Here is a 24,575-nt window from a genome sequence, read left to right as displayed (position 1 = left end):
TCCAGTCAACCAGCCAACAAACCCACACATACTTCAAAGAGGATACAAATGATACCTGCTTTGGACGCATCCACTTGTTTTCCTTATTGGGAGTTATATGATGGGATTTTACTCAAATAAAATGAACTAATAAAAAAAGAAAACCAAATGTCCTCAATAACAGAGAACGATGGAGAGAAAAACACAACATATATGATGGTTACAGAGATCTACTGCCAAGTTAAATAGTTTTTCTGATTTTAAAGAGCTGTGAAGATTTCCTTTAACAATAAAGCGCAAATAAAAGGAAAGAAAGAAAATATTTTGCATTCCCCTTTAAAAAAGAAAAAAGAAAAAATATCGAGAGGACACTCATGTTTCATGAGCCACAATGAAGAGAGTTGCCAAGTCAAAAAGCTGAATGGCAGGAAGGCCAAATTCTTCCATGACAATCTCAGCACACAGTATGGGGTTGTCTTCTGTGGTGCCTGGGCCTCTATCAAAAACATATCAGGTTAAAGGGAGAGAATGCAACTCAACAAACGCAATACACAGGTAAGCTGCATTTCCTTTCAGTGTAGCACACTGGGTGCAAGAAATTAAGAAAAATTAAAAAATTACTGAAGTTAAACTTCTTCTGTTTAGGGCAAAACCAATCAAAACTGCTGAGGTTAAAGCGAAAGCTCTGGCCACGGTTTGACAATTGCTACATGCAAACAACATGGGAAGAAAATACAGCAAGTCTATTCCTTACCCCAACATCCCAGGGCCGCAGTCATGAATTCTGAGCACAAGCAGCAGGAAAACTGCTCAAAGAATATTTGCTGTTTTGAAGAAAAGATGTTATCCTCACAATGCAGTTCACTTTTGGAGATCTCAGGCCACGATCACTGTGTGCATGTGACATACAGGCACTGAGCTTCAGTCAACATCATCTCAGTTATAGCTCAGCCACAAGAAAACGTAACAAATATCTTATCCCTGCCTTCTCATTTAGTGAAGGTCATGTAAAAGTACCAATGTATGGGGAAGAGAAGAACGTCTGTGTATGTATGAGCGTAAGAAACGTGCTTCACTCTTCAAACAGAAAAGCTTATTAATTCACCCCATTGAAAAAGCACTCTGTGTTAACAGGATGCCAGTTCTAATGCATTAGACAATACCATTAGACTTCTGCAGAAAAAAAATAATCCTAGATCCTATTATTACGTTGCTCATTGTCCTTCACTCCTAGGGAGAGTGCCTTCAAGGAAAGCTCAGATCCCACCATTAACCAGCTTTAAGTGACATTTGAAGACTTATCCTCTCTGCCAGGACCAGTATGGTCCTGAATCCATCTTACAGTTCACGACTGACATCATTCCTCCCCCTGCCCACCAGAAGCTGCCAGCACAGTACCTCGTTGATGGCGAGCTGCTCTCCTCCTCCCCCAGGGTGGCCATAGCGGTGGTTGGAGCTGCGGAAGTCCTCGTACAGATCCTCCTCACTTCCCACATCATCTGTCAGAGCTGTCTTGTCCAGGGCTCCATCAGCAATCACTGCAACAGCAAAAAGAACTCATTGGTTATACACCACAAGGTCCTCAGAAGTGCTGCACCAATAATATGAACTTGGTAGGGGTAAGGCAGGCAGTAACAGCATAGAGAAGAGACAAGGAAACTAGACATGCCTGTGACAAAGAACGCAAATGTGATTTTACAGAAAAAATGGCAAGGTAAAAGGCTTGTGTCTGCCAATTCAGGCCAGGGAAACTCTAAGCCTTTGGAAAACATTCACCTTCCTCTTTGTCCACCCATTCAGTTCAAGAACCCCCTTCGTTCCCTAAAAGAGCGCTTGCTATAGAGGTATCTTCTAGCAGCACCAGCACAGAAGGGCTGCTCTGCATGAAGTAACATGGAATAAGCTGCAGGTCGCTGAGGCTCAGCAGTCTGCAAAGAGCACCTGCACTGAAGTCTCAAGACACAAGCATGACACTGAAAAAATGATATCCACACTTGTCTACTCTTGTTGCATAGAAGAAAATGGCAATTCCTCTCTTTCATGGGCAGGAGCCTTTTTCTAAGGTCTCCTCAAGAAATACAAAAGAGAGCAAATACACTTGAGAGCAAGTTGATGATTCATCCCATACCTGCCTAGGCAAGAGTTCTCAAAATCTGTGAAAAATGCTAATGATTAAAGAAAACATTTGAAGTCATATTCTTCTGGAATAGCAACTGCTAGAAAAATAGTTTCCATGACAAAGAAGTGGGCTTCACAGAAAATTTCCATGCATGAAATAAGCAGCTAATAGAAAGACACACATGATGCAGAGGACAGCAGCTGATGTAATTAATAATTTGAGTTTAACAGACTTTACATGGCTTCTCTATAGGGACTGAGTGAAGTGAAAATACAGACACTGCCATCATTACTCCTGTCAAAGTTATATATCATGTCATACTTAAAACGTTTGCAGAACAAGTGAAATAACAGCATTTAGGTTGATCCTGTACAGCTTGGAGAAGGAAAGCATTGGTTGGACTGATTTTGAGCTCTCACTTCATTCCATTTGTGGCAAGACCTACCAAACATCATCCTTGCCAATGCTTTCCTTACATGTGAAATTGTTCATTATACATTAAGGCTGTGTCAAAAATATGCTAAATAAGAGTGAGGTGTAAATTCACTCTAGCATCGATCAGTTCAGTGCAGTTACTTAACTTTTGCATGACAAGTTTATGAGCTGCTTTTGAACTAAATATTTATTGAATGCAAAATATAAACAATCAAATACAGCACTGCAGAGATATTCATCACCTGAACCTGGAAACTCATCCAAGACTAATGGAAGCTCAGGACACAGAGGTGAACAAGAGCTTATAATGAAAGCAGAGCTTTCTAGGTCAAATAGAAAAGAAGCAAGAATGATACAAAAATCTTTGAAGACAAGTCGGGAAGAAAATATTGCAGAGAAAGAGGAAGAACAGAGAAAGCATGAACCACTTCTCCTTCACTCAGAACGATCATCTATCTTAATCTAGGAAAACATTGTAGCTTCTCTCTAGTTAGAAAATGATGTCCTTAACCCTTCGTTCTCAGCAAGGAGCTTAATGGTACCTAGCTTGAGGCTTTCATCAGGTAGCATTCTTTTCAATTCCTGCTGAGCCATGATCTAACACAGTTCTAGTCTCTATGCCTTGATTTGACCTGCCTCTCAAAAAAGAGTCAAGTTCCTTCTTCCACTCCTCTTAAAAAAGACAAGTCCGCATGCACATACTCCGCCAAAAAAAGAAATCCATAATCACTCAGAAGTTCTCAGTCCTTTAAGACAGAATGGTCCAAGATAGTCATTAGATGTTTTCCCACAAACACTATGTTCCAGGGAAGGACTGAAAAAAGACCAGAATTTGCACTGAAGCAACTTACATGGGAGAAAAGATTACAAGCAAATAAAACAACAGTCTGAAACAGTGACCCATTGCACTAAAAATCCATCAGGGAAGTGGGAGAATGAAGGCTTTAAATGTAGGTAATGACTCAACATGCACAGTATAAACTAGGTCAAGTAGAAAAGAAGCAAGAACCGTACAAAAATCTTTGAAGACAAGTTAGCTGAAATGGCTAAAACAGTCTATCAGCTTCTCAACTGCACAGTACTAGTAGGACAGACAAGTATTTTACTGTGCAGGAGTTTGTCTGGGTGCCATACTTCCCCTCCCCTCCAAATGTTCATCTCCATGTCACACTGCAATCCACTGATGTGGCCGCAGCTGGCTTCTGTGTCCTCCCAAAGCCACAGATCTGACCTGGCAGTGGCAATCAGACAGCAGAGAGCAACACTTAGTTAAAAATAACACTGAGCTCCAAGTTACATCCAATTAGCTCAAGCAGATTTCTCCACATTTCATACGGCTGTCATGCTAGATTCTGTTAAATATGGCAACAAATCCCATACAGAAGAATGTAGGGAGGGGGTGTCACAAACAGTGGTACAAAATTCTTCTCTGCAAGCATTACAACTCTGTATTCTGCTGTTGTTAATCGAGGAGCATGCTCAGAATTCATGGTACAGGAGCACAAAAGCTGATGGATAACATTTCCAATGCCAACTGACAAGAGTGTGCACAAACCCTTTTTTTGTATTTGAATAGAGAGTAAGGTGTCTGCACGAGGAATAACCTTAAGGACACAGAGCAGTGAGACCATCCTGGAGAAGAGCATGGGTAAATAAGGCTTGATCAAAACGGAGGAATGAGGTACATGGTTCATTCTCACACTGCTCTACATGCCCTGCAGCTTGGGGCTTCCCACAAAAGGACACTGCTCACAGGGGGATGAGCTCCTCCTGCATGGCCCTGCCAGCCCAGCCTGCTGGCTGCACCCTGCCTGTAGGGTCACTGCTGCCCCTGGGCCGTGGGAATGGCATGCTTGCTGTCTGCAGGGACCTGCCTGCATGTACGGTGCTTGCTTGTTCCTGGGACTCATCAGCTGACTTGAGCCTGGAGAACAAGAGAGCCTAACAGAGAGTGGTGGAGAGGAAAAGAGGAGTGGGGCCTTGTGATGTTCATCTTACAGACGAGTAGCCAGAAGTTGCTGGCTGATACTTGCCGAAGGGCTGAATGGCACTGAGTGATGAGGAACAGCAAATATGTTCCAGAGACCCAACGAGAGATGAATTTGCTCACCAAATCATAGCTCCTCTCCAAAAGCAAGGACCTGCTTTACACATTCTAAGTGCAAAGAATTAGTGAACACAAGACACAAATAGCTAGAAAGCCCAAACCCAAAAACCTAGAACCATCAAAACAGATTCCCACCCTCTCTGGAGAAACAGGATATATCTCCAGCACAGCCTCCCCAGAGCAGCTGGGCCCCAGGCACAGCCCACCTCATACCAGAGAGCTCTGTGCCTCTGGAGTTTTGGCTCAGCAGGACTGAACCCTGGGGCTGCCTGTTGGCGGGGAGCTCCTGCCATGGTCTGGCTCACAGCCCTCAGCAGGAACCCAGAACTGATGGAAAATAGGTCACAGGCAGCTCTCCCAAAGCCAGCCAGCCCGCAGCTTTTGGGGTGAGGACAGGAAACAAGGAATGGCTGCAGCCAGCTTTGGAAGCCAACAGCATCCACAGTTTATTAAAAGTACATATTAATGACAAAGAGAACAACAACTGTGTACTGGAAATATCTCTCTTCAAGTATGCTCTTCCAGCGTCGCATCCACACATTTGTCTCTATGTGGCATTTACATTTAAAATAATTCACTGGAATAACAGTAGGAGCCCGATTTACACTCACAGAGCAAATTAATTCAGAGCTAACAACATCATTCCCACCGCCTCACTGAGCAGAGAAGGCTGCAGTTACGTGCACCCGCAGGGAGCTGCAGCTGGAGGAGGGGAGCTCAGGAGATGCAACACACCAAGCAGACAGAAGGGTTGTGTGAGGTGGGAAACAAACCTGGGAGCCCCTGCACAGGTGAAGAACAGCCCTCCACCTTCCTCTCTTTGCCATAGCTGCCACTGCTGTGCTGCAGCACCCACCCACCCCACTCTGAATGGCGTGCATCATTTATCAGCTGCTTGATCTACACAGGTCCCTGTGCAGCTGCCACAGTGAAATCCATCAGTGATGTCATCCCACTTCTGCCCCAGCAGTGCCATTCTGCAGCTCTTTGCTGTGCTGAGGGATCCTCTCACGTCGTCGTGCTTATGGCTGTGGGCTGGTTTAACAGGAAGAGGGAAGGACAGGGGGGATTTAGCAAAAAGCAGACAATGACCCATTAGTATGAACTTCATAGTGGGAAACAAACCAACAAAAAGCAACACCACAAACATGGGCCTGCAACGCCAAGCCTTACAGAGCCTAAGACCTTTGTGATTACATTACATTTATGAACAGGTAACGAAAGTGAATCTGCAGGGGGGAAAGAAAAGTAAAAATAGAGCATAAGGAAGAGAGGCAGAAAATATTTAAGGGGAGAAAGCACGCTTCATCTTCCTATAATAAAGAAAAATTAATAAAGGAAAGTGCTCAGCATATCAAAATGAAATCAGCAGTTTGGTACAATGCCACTAATGGCATTCCTGTTGTGAATGAAATCAGTTCCCAATTAGCCAAAGCAATGAACGAGTCCCCAACTGAAACCAAAAGGAGACAGACAGCTCTTCAACTCTGCAGGTCACCCATGGTAACTCTCACCACCAATAATGTGCTGAGTCACCCACCCAGGTTTCAAAAAGTTTTCAAATCCCACTTAGGAACTGAATGACTTGCAGTGAGGTTTAAGAAAGAGCTCTCGGCTCCCTCAGTCAGCAGAGATATGGGGAAAAGGGGTGGCTCTACAGCTCTGCCTCCCACGGTAGCCCTTGCTCCGTGCCCACCATGCCCTTGTGCAGCACACCTTGCTCACTGAGCTACATTGCAAGTGGGAGGGATGGGGGAGCAGTGTAATGGTGAAATTGTGAAAATGGTGGGAAAAACAGATAGAAAATAACATAAACCTATGGTCCTGACACAAAGCATGCTCCTTTGTTGGAAAGCACCTCTGCTGAACAAACAACTAATTCACTGGCTGTGCTCCAGTCACAGCTACTGATGTGGAAAGAAGCAGGCATGTCCTCCTACTCTATTTGTTGATTGTTTGCTCAGGTCTGATTACTCATCCATACAATCCTGTTTGCACTCATTTTTTTCAGACGGATGTCTTTGGAAATGCTATTTACTTTACAGCTGGACAGTGCTGAAAGTGGTGGGGGCCAACTCCAGTTTAGTCCCTTAAATCTTAGCACAATCTAAGCATGAAATCAACTGTAGCCATCAAAACTCCCAGTCAAATCCATTCTAGAATCCAGGCACATTCTTCACTGTGTCCTCAGTAGGAGGTACTGGTTGGGATGTCTGGTACGTCGATTAATGTTCATGCTGTTGTCCTCAAATATATTTGAGGCTGCATAGTATAGTACAGTCAACTCAGATCAGCAGTAACCTCAAGCAAGCTTTCAATTCAACTGCAAAGATGAAACTACCACGTTCATCTCTACACCTACGTATTCTTACCCAGATGTGTAACAACCAAGGAAATTTGAGTAAACGAACCAGGAAATGAATACAATAGTTCTTTATTGTGGACAACATCTAACGTAGCAAATCTAGAAGGTAAAAGCAACATCAAAGAGTGTTAGTGCAGCTGACAGGCCTAACAAATGTGAATCTGAAAGGGCTTTTCAGTAAGACTTCATCTGTTTGTATTTGCTTTTAGGAGTGCATCTGCTCTCGCTGTTCAACGCGAACAAACGTAGTTAGCACTGTTTAGACAAAGCCAGTGATTGGACAATCATAGTCAGATTTCAAATGAGAACCTTGAATTGAGAAAATTCCTCCCATGCCCTCTCAGAAGGCATTATTCCTCCTCCTTCTGCAGCTATTCTCCAGGCACTTGGAGTTTCTTAATGCAGGTGCTGATGTTAGCTCCCAAGTCTCACGCTGCCCTCGTCTGCTTTAATTAAATTGATCCAGCTGTGACATTGGGCTTCACCTCTAAAACAACTACCTAAGAAAATTCACAGTACTGTGTCAGAAAACCAGGCTGTCATAGGCTCCTACACTGCTTTTTAAAGAAAGGAAAGAATGTAAACATGCTATAAGAACCTCCAGTTAATTTACATTTCCAAAATTGCAGTGCTTTTATGTCTCTGCATCTCAGCACACCCCTCAGAAGACTGAGAGCTTGGAAGCGAAGCTGCGAAAAAGCACAGAGCTTTCTTCCAGTCACAGTCTGGAAACAAGAAAATTGCACAATGCACCAAACTTTCCCTACCAGCCTGGGGAAGATCACTTTGTAAAGAGCAGCTACAGTCATCTTTATGAAGAACACTCAATAGGAAGTAAAACGATTCACATCAGAGATGACTTTCAAACGTTGCACCCGCTCAGGCCAACCTTGCAACTTCCTTATACTACTTTCACAACAGTCAAACTTGCAGCAGAAAGAATGGGAGCATGGGAACTCCTTATGATGGACTAATTTATGTTATAAATTTAATGATAAAGAATGAAGAATTATTTTGATAACGGTTCAGATGCAGCCACCTTTGGTTAAGATAAAACTATTTGAGAGTAGAACTTGAAGCGAGGCCCATCTCCTATAGCTATGGCTGATCAATACAACGAACACAGGCTCACAGTGCACACACCACTGCCAGCAAAGCCAGCAGAAGGAGCCACTGCCTGGCACTTCTGAAAAGCAGGTTGCTTATGTAAGTGTCTGAAGACAGATTTAACAGGCTAACTTTGAACATTTAAATTTGAAAAATGTGACCTTTCTTTCTTTCCCAGAATTCTGCCTAATGCTATACATCTAGTCTTTATCTTTGTGAAGCTATCCAGGCTGACACGTGGCTTATATCTATGACCTTGTACCACAGAAGTAATTAAAAATGAATGCCATGAGAAGGCTCTCAATTGCTCTTGTGCATTTATCAAGCGTAAGTCTCAAGAGGCAACAAGATTGTTTCGCTGACATTATTTCGAATGACCAGCCTTCATGCAACATGCAACAGAATTGGTTTCATACTAGGGCTACAGTCTTCTCATTAACAGTACTGGCAGAAATGTTTCACCTTTCAGAAATCCCTCTGCCCCTATTTTACTTTAATCTCAGTTCTAAGAAAATCCTTGAGATCAAGCTGGCAAATATTTCCAAAGGGAAAACAGGAAATCAAGGATTTATGTTATTTAACTGCAATTGCCATGACAGCTTGGGGATCATGCTTTTTGTAGTGCACATCTTTGGGTCACACAACGCTGCACAAAGGAGGCAGAACTCAGCTCTGAGCAGCCACGGTGATCCCTCCTTCGTGCTAATGAGAACAGATCTGAGAGAGCAGCTCCAAACAAACTACAGGAGAGATGCCTGACGTGGCCAAGCGCTACTCCATCTTTCTGTTCTGAGTGAACAAAGGCAGGAGAGCATCTCCACTGGTAGACAGGTGCAGGATAGCCACAGTAATTCAGTTTAGAGGGACCTTACGGAGGGAAATAAGATGGAAATGTCAAATTCACTCAGATATTGGATATTTACATTTCTGGGAGTGCAGACTTCACTGTAAAAGTCCAAGACTGATTGGTTTTGCTATCTAATACTGATAGTCACATGTATAGAAGACCAGCTCTATAAACAGATGGGTGAAGGACGCTGGAGCATAGAGACCTAGAGAAGACTGTACCTGTCCTGGTACGGCTGGATTGTGTTCCCTCCAGTCAGCTACACTACCTGTTATATGTGAAAATAAAAGAGACTGCACCGAAATTTCAAACTGTAGGTGGACAGCAACACTCTTAGGAAATATATTTAGGAAGTCAAGGACAAGTCTAGCAGCCTTATGCAATCAATACTGTTCATGCTGTAGTAGGAAGAGAGCTGCCTGTCATCAGCTACCTGCTCCCTGGGAATCCGACGATGCAGAATAAATTACTGCAGGCCAATTATAATTAACCTTAGATGCTGAACTTGTTGATTGATGTATTTCAACAAGTTTTCAAATATCACGAAAGAAACAGACTTCACATTCAACAGTTCCGAGTTTCCCAGAAAACTGGCGTAAGATACATTATTAGAAGAGACTTCATAACATTCAGCTTCAGGTCTGAATTAGAGCTGAACATGTCAGATGCAACCTTATGCTACAGCAAGAAAACTCTTCCAAGGGAAACAGTATTCCTCTTGGAATAATTCCTTTTGAAGCCATAATTAATCATCTCCTTTAAAAGAAGAAAGCATTCTGGCAAGGTCACGTTGGTCAGCGCTCCTCTAATCATTAAATTAATTACTTAAAATGTTTACTGGAAGCTGCAACACAGAAATAAGAATAGCAAAATTGGTAAGATCAGCAGTTCAGCAAAATCACAAGTCTGAGATGCTGTGTGCGTTCTGAACCGTGAATTCAAAACGGCACATTAGCACTTGCAGATCATTGGACAGAAATAATCTTTTGGATGCTCTGGAGGTGTGCATAAAAGCTAACCCCAGCTGAAGATGGCAAAATTAAGAGACAGGTGCATATTAACGCAGGTAGCAACATAATCTCAGTAGTCTCAATTATAAAAAGAAAATTACTGCTGATTAGCAGCAACTAAATTGAGCAAGATCCCTTAAAAAGGTAAGAGAGGGTAAAGCAGGTGAAGCCTTTCCCACCCTTACACGATGCACAGCACTACCTAAGGCACATGTCAGAAAAAGGACATTCTTCTGGAAGGAGGTGGGTGAAGCAGTCAAAACAATATCTGGAAACTTGACGTGAATGTGTAGCTTTGCAAAACCACGGCTGATACAAGGACAGTGCCTTCCAGAGCAATTCAGATTGCACGTTCCAGTGTACAGCTGGCCAACAAACCTGAAGTTCTTCATAGAATCACAAGGTTGGAAACGACCCATAAGATCATCTAGTCCAACTGCCTCCTCATCATCATTGCCACCACAAGCACTAAATTGCTTGAGCTTATAAAATAAACGTAATAAGGCAAAGATGACAAATCTGACCTTTCCTGTGATTACCTCCCCAAAATAAAAAAAAAATAATTCCACAGTGCTGCTGTTATTGTTTCCATTTAAGAAATGATTCTTGTTTAGGTCCTATATGCCAACATAATGAGAATAAGAAAATGCTTTGGTTGTTATTAAATGAAATAGCAAAATTAAAAATGAAAACAGGACTGATGGAAAGCTGGGCTAACAAACCAAAGTCAGCACACCAGTCACCCATGCTGAAGAAGCAGTTGATTGAAAGCAGTTTTTTTCCCTTTGGAAATTCATGTCTTTAATCTACTGCACAGAATTGGATGCTTATGAGTTCCCAACCCTTAGCCTTTCCAAAACAGAGGAGTTGTCACATCCAGAAGGGATTAAAAAAACAAAACCAGCCCAGAAACACAACAGTATTCTGGACTGCACCAAAAGAAGCATGGCCAGCAGGTCAGGGAGGTGGTCCTGCCCCTCTGCTCTGTGCTGTGAGGCCTCACCTGGAGCACTGCATCCAGATGTGGAGTCCTCAGCACAGGAGAGACATGGAGCTGTTGGAGCACAGCCAGAGGAGGGCCACAGAAATGATGCCAGGGATGGAACAGCTCTCCTACAGGACAGGCTGAGAGAGCTGGGGCTGTGCAGATGGAGAAGAGAAGGCAGGGGGAGAGCTGAGGGCAGCCTGTCAGTATCTAAAGGGGAGCGACAGGAAAGAAGGGGACAGACTCTTTAGCAGGGTCTGTTGTGACAGGACAAGGGGAAATGGTTTCAAAGCTAAAAGAGGGCAGATTTAGGTTGTATATAAGGAAAAAATGAGGGCGATGAGACACTGGCACAGGTTGCCCAGAGATGTGGATGCCCCATTCCTGCACACACCCAAGGTCAGGCAGGATGGGGCTCTGAGCACTGATGGAGCTGCAGGTGTCCCTGTGCATTGCAGAGGAGTTGGACCAGATGTTTTTAGGAGTCCCTTCCAACTCTAAGGATTCTGTGATTCTATGATTCTATGTTCTGGCTTTCCCAACTTCTCTCCAGCCACAATGGTCATCTGCCTGACCGATGGAGGAAGAAGAAACAAAAAACCTAACCCCCACATCACCTACAAAAGGTACGCAATGTATAAAATATACCTCTATCCTCAAATACACTCTGTGATTTATTACTTACAGAATGATTTGCTCCTTCAGTGCCTGAAGTCGCTTTCTCAGAACTAAAGTAAATGGCAAAGGATTTCTTCCAGGAGCATCATGCCAAGTGAAATTAAATTTAAATTAACCTTGTTTTCCAAAAGTCTTAAACATGACGCATGTTCATGCAGAATGATAAATTTAAGTGTTCAGTTTCTTCTGTTCAGTTTCCCCTGTGTTTAGTTACGGCAGAGCAGGCACTGCTGGAAGCTCTATACCCTGTGCCTGCTCTTACAAATTTCCCTTACAAGTCTGCTCCTGCTGGTAATGCTGAATTTTAAAATGCCTTTCTGAATGTCAGTGCTTAAAGTTACGTATCAGCATCCCCCACACTGCATATTCCTCCGAGGCTGCTCTGTGTGCACTCTGAGCGTGGATGAGGCAGCACATACTCATACTGTACTCCCAGCACCCCTGGCCAGGAAGCAGTTCAGAGATGGGAACAGCAACTTTACTGAACTTCTTGTTCCACTTGCACCAAATATTGCCACGTGCCAATAGATGGCACTTTTACCATAAAATACGACCTATGTTCTGGAGTTCAGGAGTGCACATATAAGTCTTACACAATTAATGCTGGGGTTTGCTTTCCTAATTTCATGTTATAGACTGTCAGCTAAACATATGAGGTAGATTCAGATTTTTATATGCTCATGAAAGTTATACTAGCATTATTTGTATTTGTCTTTAAACAGAGCAGGATAATGAAACCCCCCGATAACTGGGGACACTATTTTACAAGTAGAATCATAGAATCATAGAATCACCGGGTTGGAAAAGACCTAAAAGATCATCCAGTACTGCATTTTACAAAATCAGATCTCACTGCTGCACAGCTAAGTACAATAACTCTATGTGCTTTTCCATACACTTCCTTTAGTGATAAAAACCACAGCTGCATACCAAAACCAACCCTCTGCAAGCCAAACAAGCCTCTGAAATACACCTTGTAGTCCCAAGGTCTGAATCTCAGATGGGACAGGAGCACAAGAAACGTGCCTCTCACACAGGCTGCCAACAAGAAAGAAAACAACTCGTTTTCTTACAACTAGTTGTCTATAATAGAGAACAAAAGTTCCAAGTGTGCAAATGAGAAAAACAATGGTGAATGCATCTACACAGGACCAGTAGAGAAAGAACTTGAAGACGTGTAGCAGGGACCTGACCTCCCTCCCTTCCCCACCTTCACCTACCAAAGATCTCAACGGCTAAGCAGAGCCTCCCTGCTGCTGGATGAATCCAAACCTGGATATCTTGTATGGAAGCATCTGTTGCTATAACATGCAGATGATATACAGAGAGTCATTGTTTAATTTTTCTCTGCTAGAAACTGTTTCTTTTATAGAATCCTTCTGTGTTCCTTCTGAGTTCCTTCCTGATACTGCATGTGAGACAGAGTGCAGTGCTAACAGGTCAGAGGAAGATGCTGTCAGCACAGCTTTAGTTGAAATACAAATTCAAAAAGAACAGTGAAGTGTAGAGAACTGGAAGAATGTTCATTAACATTCATACAAACCCAAAGTTTAATTTCCGTATAATACAATGCAAGAACTCAAGTCAGCTAAATGTTAACATTCAAAAATCTTAGATGATCACAGAGGCAGACAGAGCTTGAAGATCTGCCATGAGACCTTGGACAGACCCATACCACTTGGCATAGCTATTGCTTCCTCAAAATATGCTAGATTTATCTTTTAAGGCTACTGAATCAAATCATAAAAGTGCAGCTTTACTCTTGGATATCAAAATCTTTTGAGAAAAGCAACAGACTCTCCTGGCTCAAATCCTATGGGCTGATAATCTTAGTATTTTAATTGCATATTTCAAAATGAGGTGCCCAGGGAAACAAAAGCAATCACCCCATATTCCCAAACAAATGATTTTCTTCTGACAGAAAGCTGCTACAAGAGCAGGGTACAGTTCAGGCATATTTAAAAAAAAATTATGCAACAACAGGAATACTTGTAAGTATCTGTGTGTTCTAAGTTGACTGATGACATAACCTGGATGAAGTGTAAACACAGAATCCGTCCGTTCAGATTGTATTTCTGTGAAATCAAGCTGCTGCCTTGTTTTCATGTTCAACTGAATGGTTCTGTGCAGTCGCACCTTCCTCTAAGTGAAGGCACAGCTGTTGTCCCCGTCTCATAGATTTTATATGTGGCATTCCTCTACACCAGAAGCCCAACTTCATTTCTGTGTGACAGACTATGCAACGTGGGGTTATTAACTCAGAGAACAACACTGAAGTTATCAATAAAGGAAAGAGTCCCTCAGGAGATTACTGTCAAAAGAAATAAATTCCTTCCTCCAATAGGAAAAACAACCCCTAAAACAAATCCCCAGAAGGTGTCCGTCCTGCCCGGAAAGCCATTTATCCCAGCTGTGGCAGTGACCAGTGCTCTCAGCATCTCAAACATTTGTTTTATTTGACAAGTACAGAGTATGTAAAGAGAGACAAGAGGAGGAAGAGAAGCAGCAAGAGAAGCTGGGCACGTGCTGCTTGCAGCACTGCTGTGCACACCAAGGCAGCTCTGCAGCGTCCCTCCTTAATTCCTGCAGATTTTCCCCAGAAGAGGTGACGGAAGATCCTGGCCAACTGATATACATTTTTTAACAAAACCCAGAATTTAGGGGCATAAGAGAACAGTTAGAGTATTGCTGCCGTATTCTAAAGGAGCTTTAGAGGAGGATTATTCTAGCGATTAAACCAGTGAGCGAGGCATGTACTGGGGATCATGGAGGTTTATCGTGCTGTAAAATGCATGAAAAAGAAATAATCAGGATGCATTTTAAGTCCACAAAGCCATGTGAATGCAGCACACACACATTTATATTTGACACGCTGCATTCAGAGCATGCGGCACATATTATCAGCCTGACTTAGGTGGCAGTGCCACAGCCTAGAAAAGCAAAATGATTAACAGACCTCAGCACTTGGACTTGATGGAAACAGACATCCCTGCCAGCAATGCTTTTCAGGGCAATGGCACACATGCAAAGAAAAGACACCTCAGCTCATTCAGTTTGTGCTTTCTACTGACAAAATATCCCAAGGTGCACTGGAAAAGCTTTACAAATCACCAGTTTGTTGAGATGAACAAATGGTGCTGAACTCTGCTATCCCCTCCTCCAGATTCTGCAGTGCTCACAATAAGACCAAGGATGAGGAGAACGGGGACCAGCATCACAGCCAGCTGCATCCTCCCGATCTTCCCCTGCCTCAGTTTTGCTGAGCTCCAAGTTCCACCAGACTACAGACAGTCCTGGAGGCTGTCATACAGCTGACTTTGAGACATTAGACAAGCAAATGATGCATATGAATCTCTTTACAATCCTGTTTCCTCCCACCTTGATTAATTACGTTTCTGTCTGCCTCCTTTCCTTTCGAGCCCAAACGCAAGGCACCCGCTCTGAAAGTGGGACGCTTTTCCTCTCTGAACACAGCAGGTGCAGCTCTACAGAAGGCAGGAAACCCTACCATTCCTAGACTGTGTTCCTGGCGCCTGCTTATCTTTCCTGCTGAAAACCCAGCGGATGTCAAAGTGTATCAGAACTTACACAGTCCCCTTGACTCCAGTGTCCTTTGCTTGCGAATGCAGCCTGAGCTTGTTTGAACTGGAAATCGTTCTTGGGAGTAATTGCTCTGTACACAGCACTGTCTCCAATTGATTCCAGGACATTTTCCAAGTTGTTTGAGTTTTCACTGCTAACCTCACAGCAATCTTTAAAAATTGAATCAATTCTCGTTACCAAATTGCACAGATCCTTGGTTCTGTAATTTCACAACTGTGTAATGCCAATGGCAAGGCAATCAAAGCAAGCACAACTGTGCTCGCCTGGGTTCAGCACAGCGTGGCATTTCCAGTCTCATACTGATTAGAAATTCCTTTCAGCAATGAAGGAAAAGTGCTCTCCTCATACACATCTCTCAGTGGTGAACAGACTGAAATTAGGTGGGAAGGATGAAGACAGATTCATAGCTAGACAAGGGATTAGCAGGGAAATTATGAAAAACAGGCTGGCACACAAATGCATACACTATGATCACCAGTATTCCCACTCCAAAAACAGACGACAGCCTCCCCTAAGGTTAGCCTTCCTGTTTTTCGCCCCAGGTGACAGCAATGTTATAGGCAAAATACGTGAGTTTTTACTTGTACTCATCATTGCTCATCACATTCTGCAGTGGCTGGGATCACCAGAGGTACAATTTGTCATGCAGGCAGACGGTTTGTGTGCAGACACCTGGAGTCCAGCAATGTTTGGCACTCAGATGCTATGGTCCAAGAGAGTCACGGTTCCAAAGACTCCACCACTCAATCTACAACTTCATTGTTGAAACAACTCTGTTTCAATGCAGCCTTTAGGAAGCAGAGAAGCTTATTATCAGGATGTTATCCCCAGCAGTGTGTTCTCAGACTGGTAGAAGAGATTAGGGATTGAGGAAGAAGTCAGTACATTTTTTGCAGCTCCAAAATTATGTCAACTGAAGAATTAGCCTGGAAATTACAAGAAGGCTTCTATGCTCCCCAGTGGCAACTTAACAGCACAGCTATTGTACAAAACACTGGGTATTCCGGGCTGTCACACACCTGCTCGCTCCCCAGCAATTGCTAGAACATGTGAAAAGCTGACCAACAAAATCACAGTCCCAAGTGAGAGCCAAGTTTGGTCTGTGTGAAGTGGCTTCTATTGCTATTATTATTTTCCCATTCCTCTGGGGGAATAGAAATAGTAGGAACTCCACCTTACTGTAATTGATGCTACTTGCTCAACTGAGCATCTATCTTCTTCCTTACAATAATAACAATTAGATCTCCCTTTTGAAAGCAGATTGAAATACAACTGCAGGAAGATGGAATTGCTGTAGGATTTTACGCTTGTATCTAAGTCAGCTTTCTGTCAGTATCTCCCTAGGCACAAAAAGCTACATCTTTGGCACTGTGACAGTCAGAATTTATTATCTAGAAATGGGAGTTTTAGGCAGAACAAAGTCCTCATGCTAAAATCTCTGCTATCTCCTCCATCCAGAAAACAACAAAAGCCCAGATGATACAGTGTGCATAGAGATTCCAAAGCAGACACTGTCCTTAAGCCACCACAGATGCAAAATGCCACCAGGAGTCAGTAGCAAGATAAGCAAGCATGCAGAACTGCCTGGCAGACTCACAGGTGACCTCTTTCTCTTCTACTCAAAAACAGACAGCAACAATTTTATGTAATATTAAAAAGTAAAAGGGAGGATGCCTCCAAAAGGGCCCATAGCATAAAACATCCCCTTCCCACCCCCTCAATTATTCATTTACAGTCAGACATCAGTGAGCGAGGCTGTTACCATGCTCAAGCAAATTCTTGCTTTCCTCAATGGGATGTGGAAAAAAGCAAAGGCCAAACATACCATTGAACAGGAGGAGAGGCAGAGTACAAAGCATCACACTATTGTGTTACTCCAAGTGACATCATTTTCTTCTCCTTTACTACAGCACATCTACAAATCTGCAGAAAAATTATTTTCTGCTTTTAAGAAAGAGACTAAAAATGTGTACTCAGCCTAAATCCTCTTCCACCCATCTCCATAATACCTCTATGAGTCAGAGAGGTCTCTTTCGCTGATGAGGCAGGATCCACATCCCCCATATACTGGGGTGGGGGAGCAGAGTGTTTTCTGAACACATCCCCAACAGTGCAGCAACAGAGTAAGGCTCCCACAATATGTCTCTCTTTGTTCTTCTACCACTTTAATTCAGTTTTTCTAAGAAAAAAAAAAAGAATGCAAGAATCATCCCCTAAAACTACACATGCTATGGTATCTGAACTCAAGACACTCTAAAATTCCTCCTTATCCAGCAGCTTTCCTCCTAGGGATTAATGAGTAAGGGACTGATGCAGTGAAGAGAGGCTCTTTGACCAAATCAGCACACTCCTTACCCCTGTCTCAGACATAGGCTTTTGCAAAGTGATGCCAGCAAGGCGTTCAGCTTGTTTTCCTATTCCTATCCCAGGAAAGGAGCACTGCTCCCCACTCACACCCACAGCACGCTGTAGGTGGGGCAGCTTCCCTCCTGCTGCTACCTAGTTGAATATAATCCCCAGCAATCCTCTCTGAAATGAAAGTATTTGATTAGCAAGACATGAAGCCACATAAATAGGTTCCAGAGACCAGTTTGAAACAACTCAAGAACTGGAACAAGCCCCTTTACTCTCTGACCAATGGATGGCATTTATCCAGCGGTGAGAAGCATGTAAACTCTGACTTGAGAGTCCAACTTTAAAATTCTGTTCCTAGGCTCCATGGTCTAGTGGTCCCAGCTGCTGACGGCTGCCTTCAGTTTTCTCTTGGTCCAGAGATTAATTTTTATTTCCTTCCATCTTTCCCAGTTATCTCCCTGTTGCAAGACGACTAAGTCTGCAGTTGTATGCAGGGACTTAGAAAAATGCAACACGTGGAAACAGCCTCTGAAGCTTCTGAGGAGAATCTGGAATCCTCAAACCCCATGGGCACACACTACCACTTTTAGTGGCTGTTGATCCGTGTTAGAGGAAGAATGGGATCAGGAAGGCAAGAAAACAGACACAGCACAGCGCTGCTGGAAGACAAGCCACCAAAATCTGCATGTGCCACTAACCACTAAGCAGCGCCCTGCTGCTGAAACATTCCCTGACAGCACTTGGCATCTGGATTCTGTCTCACACACTACAAATGGATGATGTCAGTAAAAAGATTAAATGCTGTCATATCTAAATTAGTCATGAGTGATGCGTTTTGTTACTTTACGGAACAGTAGGAAGGCTCTCCACAGATAAGTTCCCCAAGATTAGGCATTAAGTCTCCTAGAACCCTACACAATTTAGATCTTGCTCCCTGCATGACTCACATAGTTCAAATATCTGTGAGACCATCTGGACAAACAACTGAAGTTCTCCACTAGTCACAAATCAAACATCTACAAATTTCAGTGGATGTGGAAAGGGGCTGTAAAGTCTTCTTCAACATTTAAAAATATATAAAATACCTTTAAATATATAAGAAATGAGCAGGAAATAGCTTTAAACCATAGCTATTGTCTCCTAACTCTGCAGAAAGGATTTTACAGATGTTTTTCTAGACTGAAGAATTTTGGAATGCAACTAAACTTATCTACTGTAAAGTAATAAAACAAAAATATCAATTTAGTAAATTCCTTAAATTGTATCTAAAAGTTCATTCTGACCTTGCCTACAAGAGACAAAGCTGAAATGAAACCTCAGTTTCCTCTTGCCCATTAGTTTACTACAAAGCTCTATCAACTGTCGCAGTAGTTTTTGGGAAAGATTTATCCAATCTCCAGGGACCTCATTGTGGCCTTCCAACTCCCTTCCATTTGAAGGGAGCTTATAAACAGGAGGGGTAACAACTGTTTGCGAGGGTGGATAGTGATAGGACAAGGGGAATGGTTTTAAAGTGAGACAGGGGAGGTTTAGGTTGGATATTAGGGGGAAGATTTTCCCCCAGAGGGTGGTGAGGCACTGGCACAGGTTGCCCAAGGAGGCTGTGGATGCCCCATCCCTGCAGGCATTCAAGACCAGGCTGGATGTGGCTCTGGGCAGCCTGGGCTGCTGGTTGGTGACCTGCACACAGCAGGGGGTTGGAACTGGATGAGCGTTGTACTCTTTTTCAACCCAGGCCATGCTGTGATTCTATGAAACTATTCCTCAAGACCTTCACCAAGAATTCATCATCTGTCCAGATGACATTTTTTCAGTGGTTATCCTAATGTCCAATCTGTGCTTTCTTCACTACAGATTTCCCCGCCTCTTCTACTCCTCCCACTCTTCCTTCCTTTGCAATGCTTTTTTGTTTGTTTGTTTGTTTGTTTGGGGGGAGGGGGGGATATTTCAAGATTCACATCTTCCCCCTTTTTCCTCTACTGCGCTCTTAAATCATCCAAATATCTGCCATAGATCAAATTCCTCAGATTACTCTCATTACTTACTACTGGAACCTCTCCAGTTCATTTTTAACTGTGGTACTAAAAGATAAGCACTATATATCCTTTAAACAATGACACATAAGCTGAATAAGTCAGCCCACACACTATTTCATACCTACTCACTGTATTTCATGCTTCAAGCTATGTATATTCAAATGGTAATGCTATGAGTTCAAGCTCGCATTGTTTAAAATGATAGAGAAGATTATGTAGTGCATTTTAGACTAGCCTCATCAACAAGGATATGCTCAAGAACTCAGCCAAATTCACTTAAATTATGGGCACTGCATTTTGGGCACCAGTAGGCATTGCTCACTTCATGCAAAGTCAGTACAGTTCACTTGGAAAGGCGCCTGACACCTGCTGAAAGCCCAGCACAGTGTGTTCAGCAGTCCTGCTCTCTGGTTTGGAAGCGCTCTTACTGCACCTCCCTGCACTGCACTCAGAGCACCACGTGCAGCTGTTGGCACGCACTGGGGCCCGATCTTCCCATGCACTCAGAGCCCTGCTGAACCCATCGTCTCCCATCATCCCTTACTGACTGCAGCTCGCTCAGGCCCTCGAAAGAGCCTTGTCAGTTCTTGTTGCATGCAGCTCAATGCCCTTCAGGAGACACTCTTACTGACGAGCTTTCCTGTCGCTTTTTTAAAATCAAAGATCGGAGTAAAAAGGCACAGGACAAAGTTCCCTGCCTTGTGGGGAGTCCCACAGCCTGATGATCTGCTTGCCCTAATGCAAAAGGGCAGACAGCACTCCTTTCCCTTTTTCCTACCCAGTTAGCTTGACTATAAATACAATAACACTGATAAACATCCACAGCAAGAGATCGTTTGCCCAAGCTAATTAATTGCTGCCACGTCACATTTTCACTAGAGAAGTGCAGCCAGCACTGCTGTGTGACATTTCGCTTTTAATTACACGCAGTCACCGCCAAAAAAGCATTCAGGTGCTATTAGTAGCGTCAGCTCAAACATCCCCCAGATACAACAGCTGCCCCCCAGATATCCCACCGTGGGGGCACTGGCAGGCTGTGCCGAGGAGCTGCTGCTTGCCCCTGCAAAGCCCAGGCCATGCAGCACTGCCCAGCGGGGTCCAAAGCAGACCATGCTCACGCCCAGGCTGCTCCGGCCCCCAGAGGGAAGCGGCCGTGGGAAGCAGGATGAGCACAGCCTGGGCCAGCGGGGCACAGTGGGGAGGGAGGGATGAACGCTTGGCATTGAGCAGAACCCTCCTGCCCAGCTTTCCCTGCAGCCACGGGGAGCAGCTGCTGGAGGGAGCAGAGCAGCGCTCAGCCCTCATCAGGATCGAAAGGCTATGGCCGGCAAGGTCTGCGCTGTGCTGTTTGCTGTGTGATGGAACAGCTGTGCTGGATAATGCCGCCCTGTTCCAGTTCGCTCAGAGCTGCGCACGACGCCGCTGCCCTGCAAACAGCAGTCTGCATTTGGAGCGCTCCTAGCCTCATTCCAAGCACCATTAAGAAGTGGCTCTGGCCAAGCTGCAGCTTGCTTTTTTTTCTCTCTCAGTAAATACGCCTGTTTTTCGCAGAGATTTTGCTTACATGTGGGATCGTGCCTGTGCTGCAGGGAATGGAGAACACAAGGGCCTGAAGCCACTCCGCAACAAAAGGCATCTGGCTGATGCTGACAGATCTTGGAGCCAGCTAACAATTCACCCAGACTCTCATCTACATTTTTCCAAGTCCAGGGACGAGCAGCAAACACCGCAGCTTTGCCAGTTGTGTTGCACCTGATACCTTGTGGTCAACCAGCACAGCATGGCTGTGCCAGGGCCAGGAATGAGGCTGTTAGTTTAAGGCAGTGCCTCAGCTTACAGTCACAGCATGCGATTCTGGAAGCACAAATTGATTTTAACGTTTTTAAATTAAAACTGGAAGGAGCAATGCCCAAGCCAGCCCACAGTGACCTTGCTCCTGGACCATAGATCCAGCAATTCACTGTTTCAGACAGGTTAATTAGCCAGGTTGTTAATCATCGCCCCTGGCACTACCTGGCTACTAAGATTTAACTCACAGAGACATATCTGCTCATGCAGAACTACCTTGGAAGTCTTTAACAGTGCTCTGCTTTGACAGGTGGAAGTTAACTTTCAAGACTTTTATCCACGCATCTTTCCAGGAAGGAAATACTGATTTCCATGTGAAGTTCCAGAGAAATACAGCCTACAACAACCGCAAATTTAGCATCCAAGGCTAAACTGCGGGTTCTAAGGCTCACATTGCTACATCAGCCCTGCCTGCAGTTGCACTTCACTCAGCAGACCGATACATGTGCTGTGCTGCAGTGTGGGTCTGAGGCAGCACCCAGCTCCTCCCAGCCCTGGGTGCTGGAAACCAGACCTCAGCTGTCCTCTTCAGCTGTTATCCTGTTCTCAAATTGAGGTTGCTCCTGTACCTGATGCAGCTTTGCAGTCATACCTAGCCAGTGGGGACCATGAGCCCAGAAGACCTGGAAGCTTACAGTTTTCTGATCTTGCTTAAGCAACCCATGTGTTGAAAGCAGCATTCTTTCACTTGTTTGGATGATACAGGCCATACCTGCAGCCACGTACTTTTCCATTTAGCCCTCACTGAAGAGACAAGCGATCAGCAGCATGAGAACTCAGATGCTTCCTGAAATTGCTGGGGTTTAATGCAAATACATAAAATCCTGGCACCACAGAGCTTTTTGCAATATAATCTCAAAGCTGCTTACAGGCCAACTAGGAATAAAATCGTTATTGTGCCTCTCTGGTTACAGTGAATGCACAATAACCTCTCAGATGCCAGTGCCAATGCAGATGAGTTTGCCTCAATTTATAAAACGCATTTTACACACAGCAACACACTGTCATTAAACAAAGCTCTGCAGAAGTCACTTCTTAGTCATGGTCTATAACGTCCCTGTGGAAACCAATCTGCTGCCCATTTACCCCAAGCATACAATTACTCCTTCCAGCTTAAGGCATGTGCTCAGGGAGCCTATTCCAGAACCATAACAGGAATTCTTTTCCAAAAAGCTTTGAAGAGCTCCTTGTACTACTCAAAAGAAACTTCATAGTGTATCACAACACATTCTCCAGGGCAATCTAAGGACTGCAAGGTGGGAGTACAGAAGAGAATAAGCTGTGATACAACACCGATAATGAAAACAGATGAAGCAATTTGCTCCTAATAGTGGTGAAACTGAAGCAAGATCTCATCACTCTTCTCTAAGTTTTGCTGTGCCATCATCTCACGCGTGTCAGCACCTGCAATCATGCCCACAGACAGAACTAAGAGTAATTTCTGACCACTGTCCCACTGCACCCCCAGTCATTCAAACACTGGAGCTCTTAGCACTGAGAGAGGCTCACCAAGTCAGGGCTCTTGTAAACAGGCCTGGAAGCAGACTTGTTTTTGTAATCATCTTATCCAATGGCGATCAGCCATGACAGCATCCTTTCAGATCATAATGTCCTGTGACATGCAGACAGAAAAGACTTGCCTAAGGTTACTCTTCTATCACATGTAAAAATATTAATAAAAGCACCTAAGTACTTGATGTTATCGGTAGAGGTTAAACAAAAAGGCTACTTTTCAAGAAGCCCGGCCAGTGGGATTCCAGTTTTACTGACCCAGTTATTGCATGATCAGGTCAGCAGCAGGACTCTTTTGTACTTCACTGGAAAACACCCTCCCTAGAACAGCCTCACCCCCAAGAGCTGCTTGTACCATGGAGACTGGAATGAGGCTGCAACTTGGAGGGGACTTCTCTTGAGTAGACTAAAATTTGCTGTTTTGTCTGCACAAGGACACCCGGGTGGAAGAATGGTCACACATCTAGTCTGCCCAAAGGAAAAAGTGCAGCAAGCACCCAACTGTTGGTTTGCAAAATGGGAAGCCAGAGCTGAGGCTTGTAGCATTTATTGGTCCGACCATTGCTATGCATGCCTCAACCTCGCTTTCTCTTTCAGTAGAGCCAAACACCCAGGATGTCTCCCTGCTTCCTTGCAAAAAGGTATGACACGAAGGCTAGCAAGCTGGGTCACACACCTAGAAGTAATGAAAATACAGGAAAAAAAAAAAATAGTAGGGAAGAGGACAATATCCAGAATCAGCTGGTGTGGTGCCAGAACCATACACTTCTGGGTTTCAAAACACCCACAGAATCAGCTCTCTGCAGTTCAGCTTACACATTATGCCTTTGGTCTGTACTCAAGCCAGGATATTCCTGTGACTTTGCTTGGGAATACAAGTGCCTTGCCAGCAGTCACGTTCGGGATGTTTCCTAATGCACACATGCATGCTGTTTCGCTAGCAGCAGGCCACGATGTTATTGTTCTATTGGACTCATGCTGGCATGATCTCTCCCAATACTCCCAAACTCACAAAGGTCTCTAAGTTAAAAGCTCTTATTTCCCAGTGTTCAAAAACTCCTCTACCCCAAACACACCACAGATGCTGAACAAGTGTCAGACGTACACAAATTGCCACACACCTGGTGGTCCTCTGCTTAGCTACAGCTTGCTGGTTGGAACTCAAAAGGCTTTCAGCAGCCTTAGAAAGGCACAAAGAGCCTTAATCACAACAAATCCACTAAAGGCAGGGTTGGAGAGGAAATAGATAGGAGATAACCCAGTACTAACAGCCTAACTTGGTAAAGATGATTCTCAGCCAGTGTTTTCTATTCTTCTGATGTTGCTTCACATTTTTTGTACCTTATCTATAGAACGCTCCTCCTTGAGTGGCTGGGAAGTGAGAATAGAGACACGTTTCCTTCAACAGCGTACACACAATTAAGCAAACTCAAAGGGAGCCCAAGTTCTACTACATTTATGGAGCCTACAACACTTATATCACAGGTAATAAATGCCACATTATGTCAGCAGATGTAAAAACCTTTAACTTTCAGTTGCACATGAAATATAGCTAAAATCCAAAGCTGATTAGTAAAAATAGAAAGCCA

At 43.9% G+C, this 24,575-nt stretch overlaps 2 protein-coding genes across 4 annotated transcripts in view; both read right to left on the bottom strand.

The window, feature by feature from the left end:
- The window catches only part of PLEKHB2 (pleckstrin homology domain containing B2), a 418,604-nt gene that overhangs the window by 87,632 nt on the left and 306,397 nt on the right, over positions 1-24,575 (bottom strand). The window lies entirely within an intron of this gene.
- Positions 1-24,575, bottom strand: part of ARHGEF4 (Rho guanine nucleotide exchange factor 4) — a 93,969-nt gene that overhangs the window by 38,970 nt on the left and 30,424 nt on the right. The window contains 1 exon segment of the mRNA XM_052685574.1: positions 1,378-1,517. Coding sequence (XP_052541534.1) covers positions 1,378-1,517 — 140 coding nt within the window.

Source organism: Tympanuchus pallidicinctus, unplaced genomic scaffold, assembly GCF_026119805.1.
Source record: "Tympanuchus pallidicinctus isolate F22 unplaced genomic scaffold, pur_lepc_1.0 scaffold22, whole genome shotgun sequence".
Lineage (NCBI taxonomy): Eukaryota > Metazoa > Chordata > Aves > Galliformes > Phasianidae > Tympanuchus > Tympanuchus pallidicinctus.
This window is presented reverse-complemented; position numbering and strand designations above follow the sequence as displayed.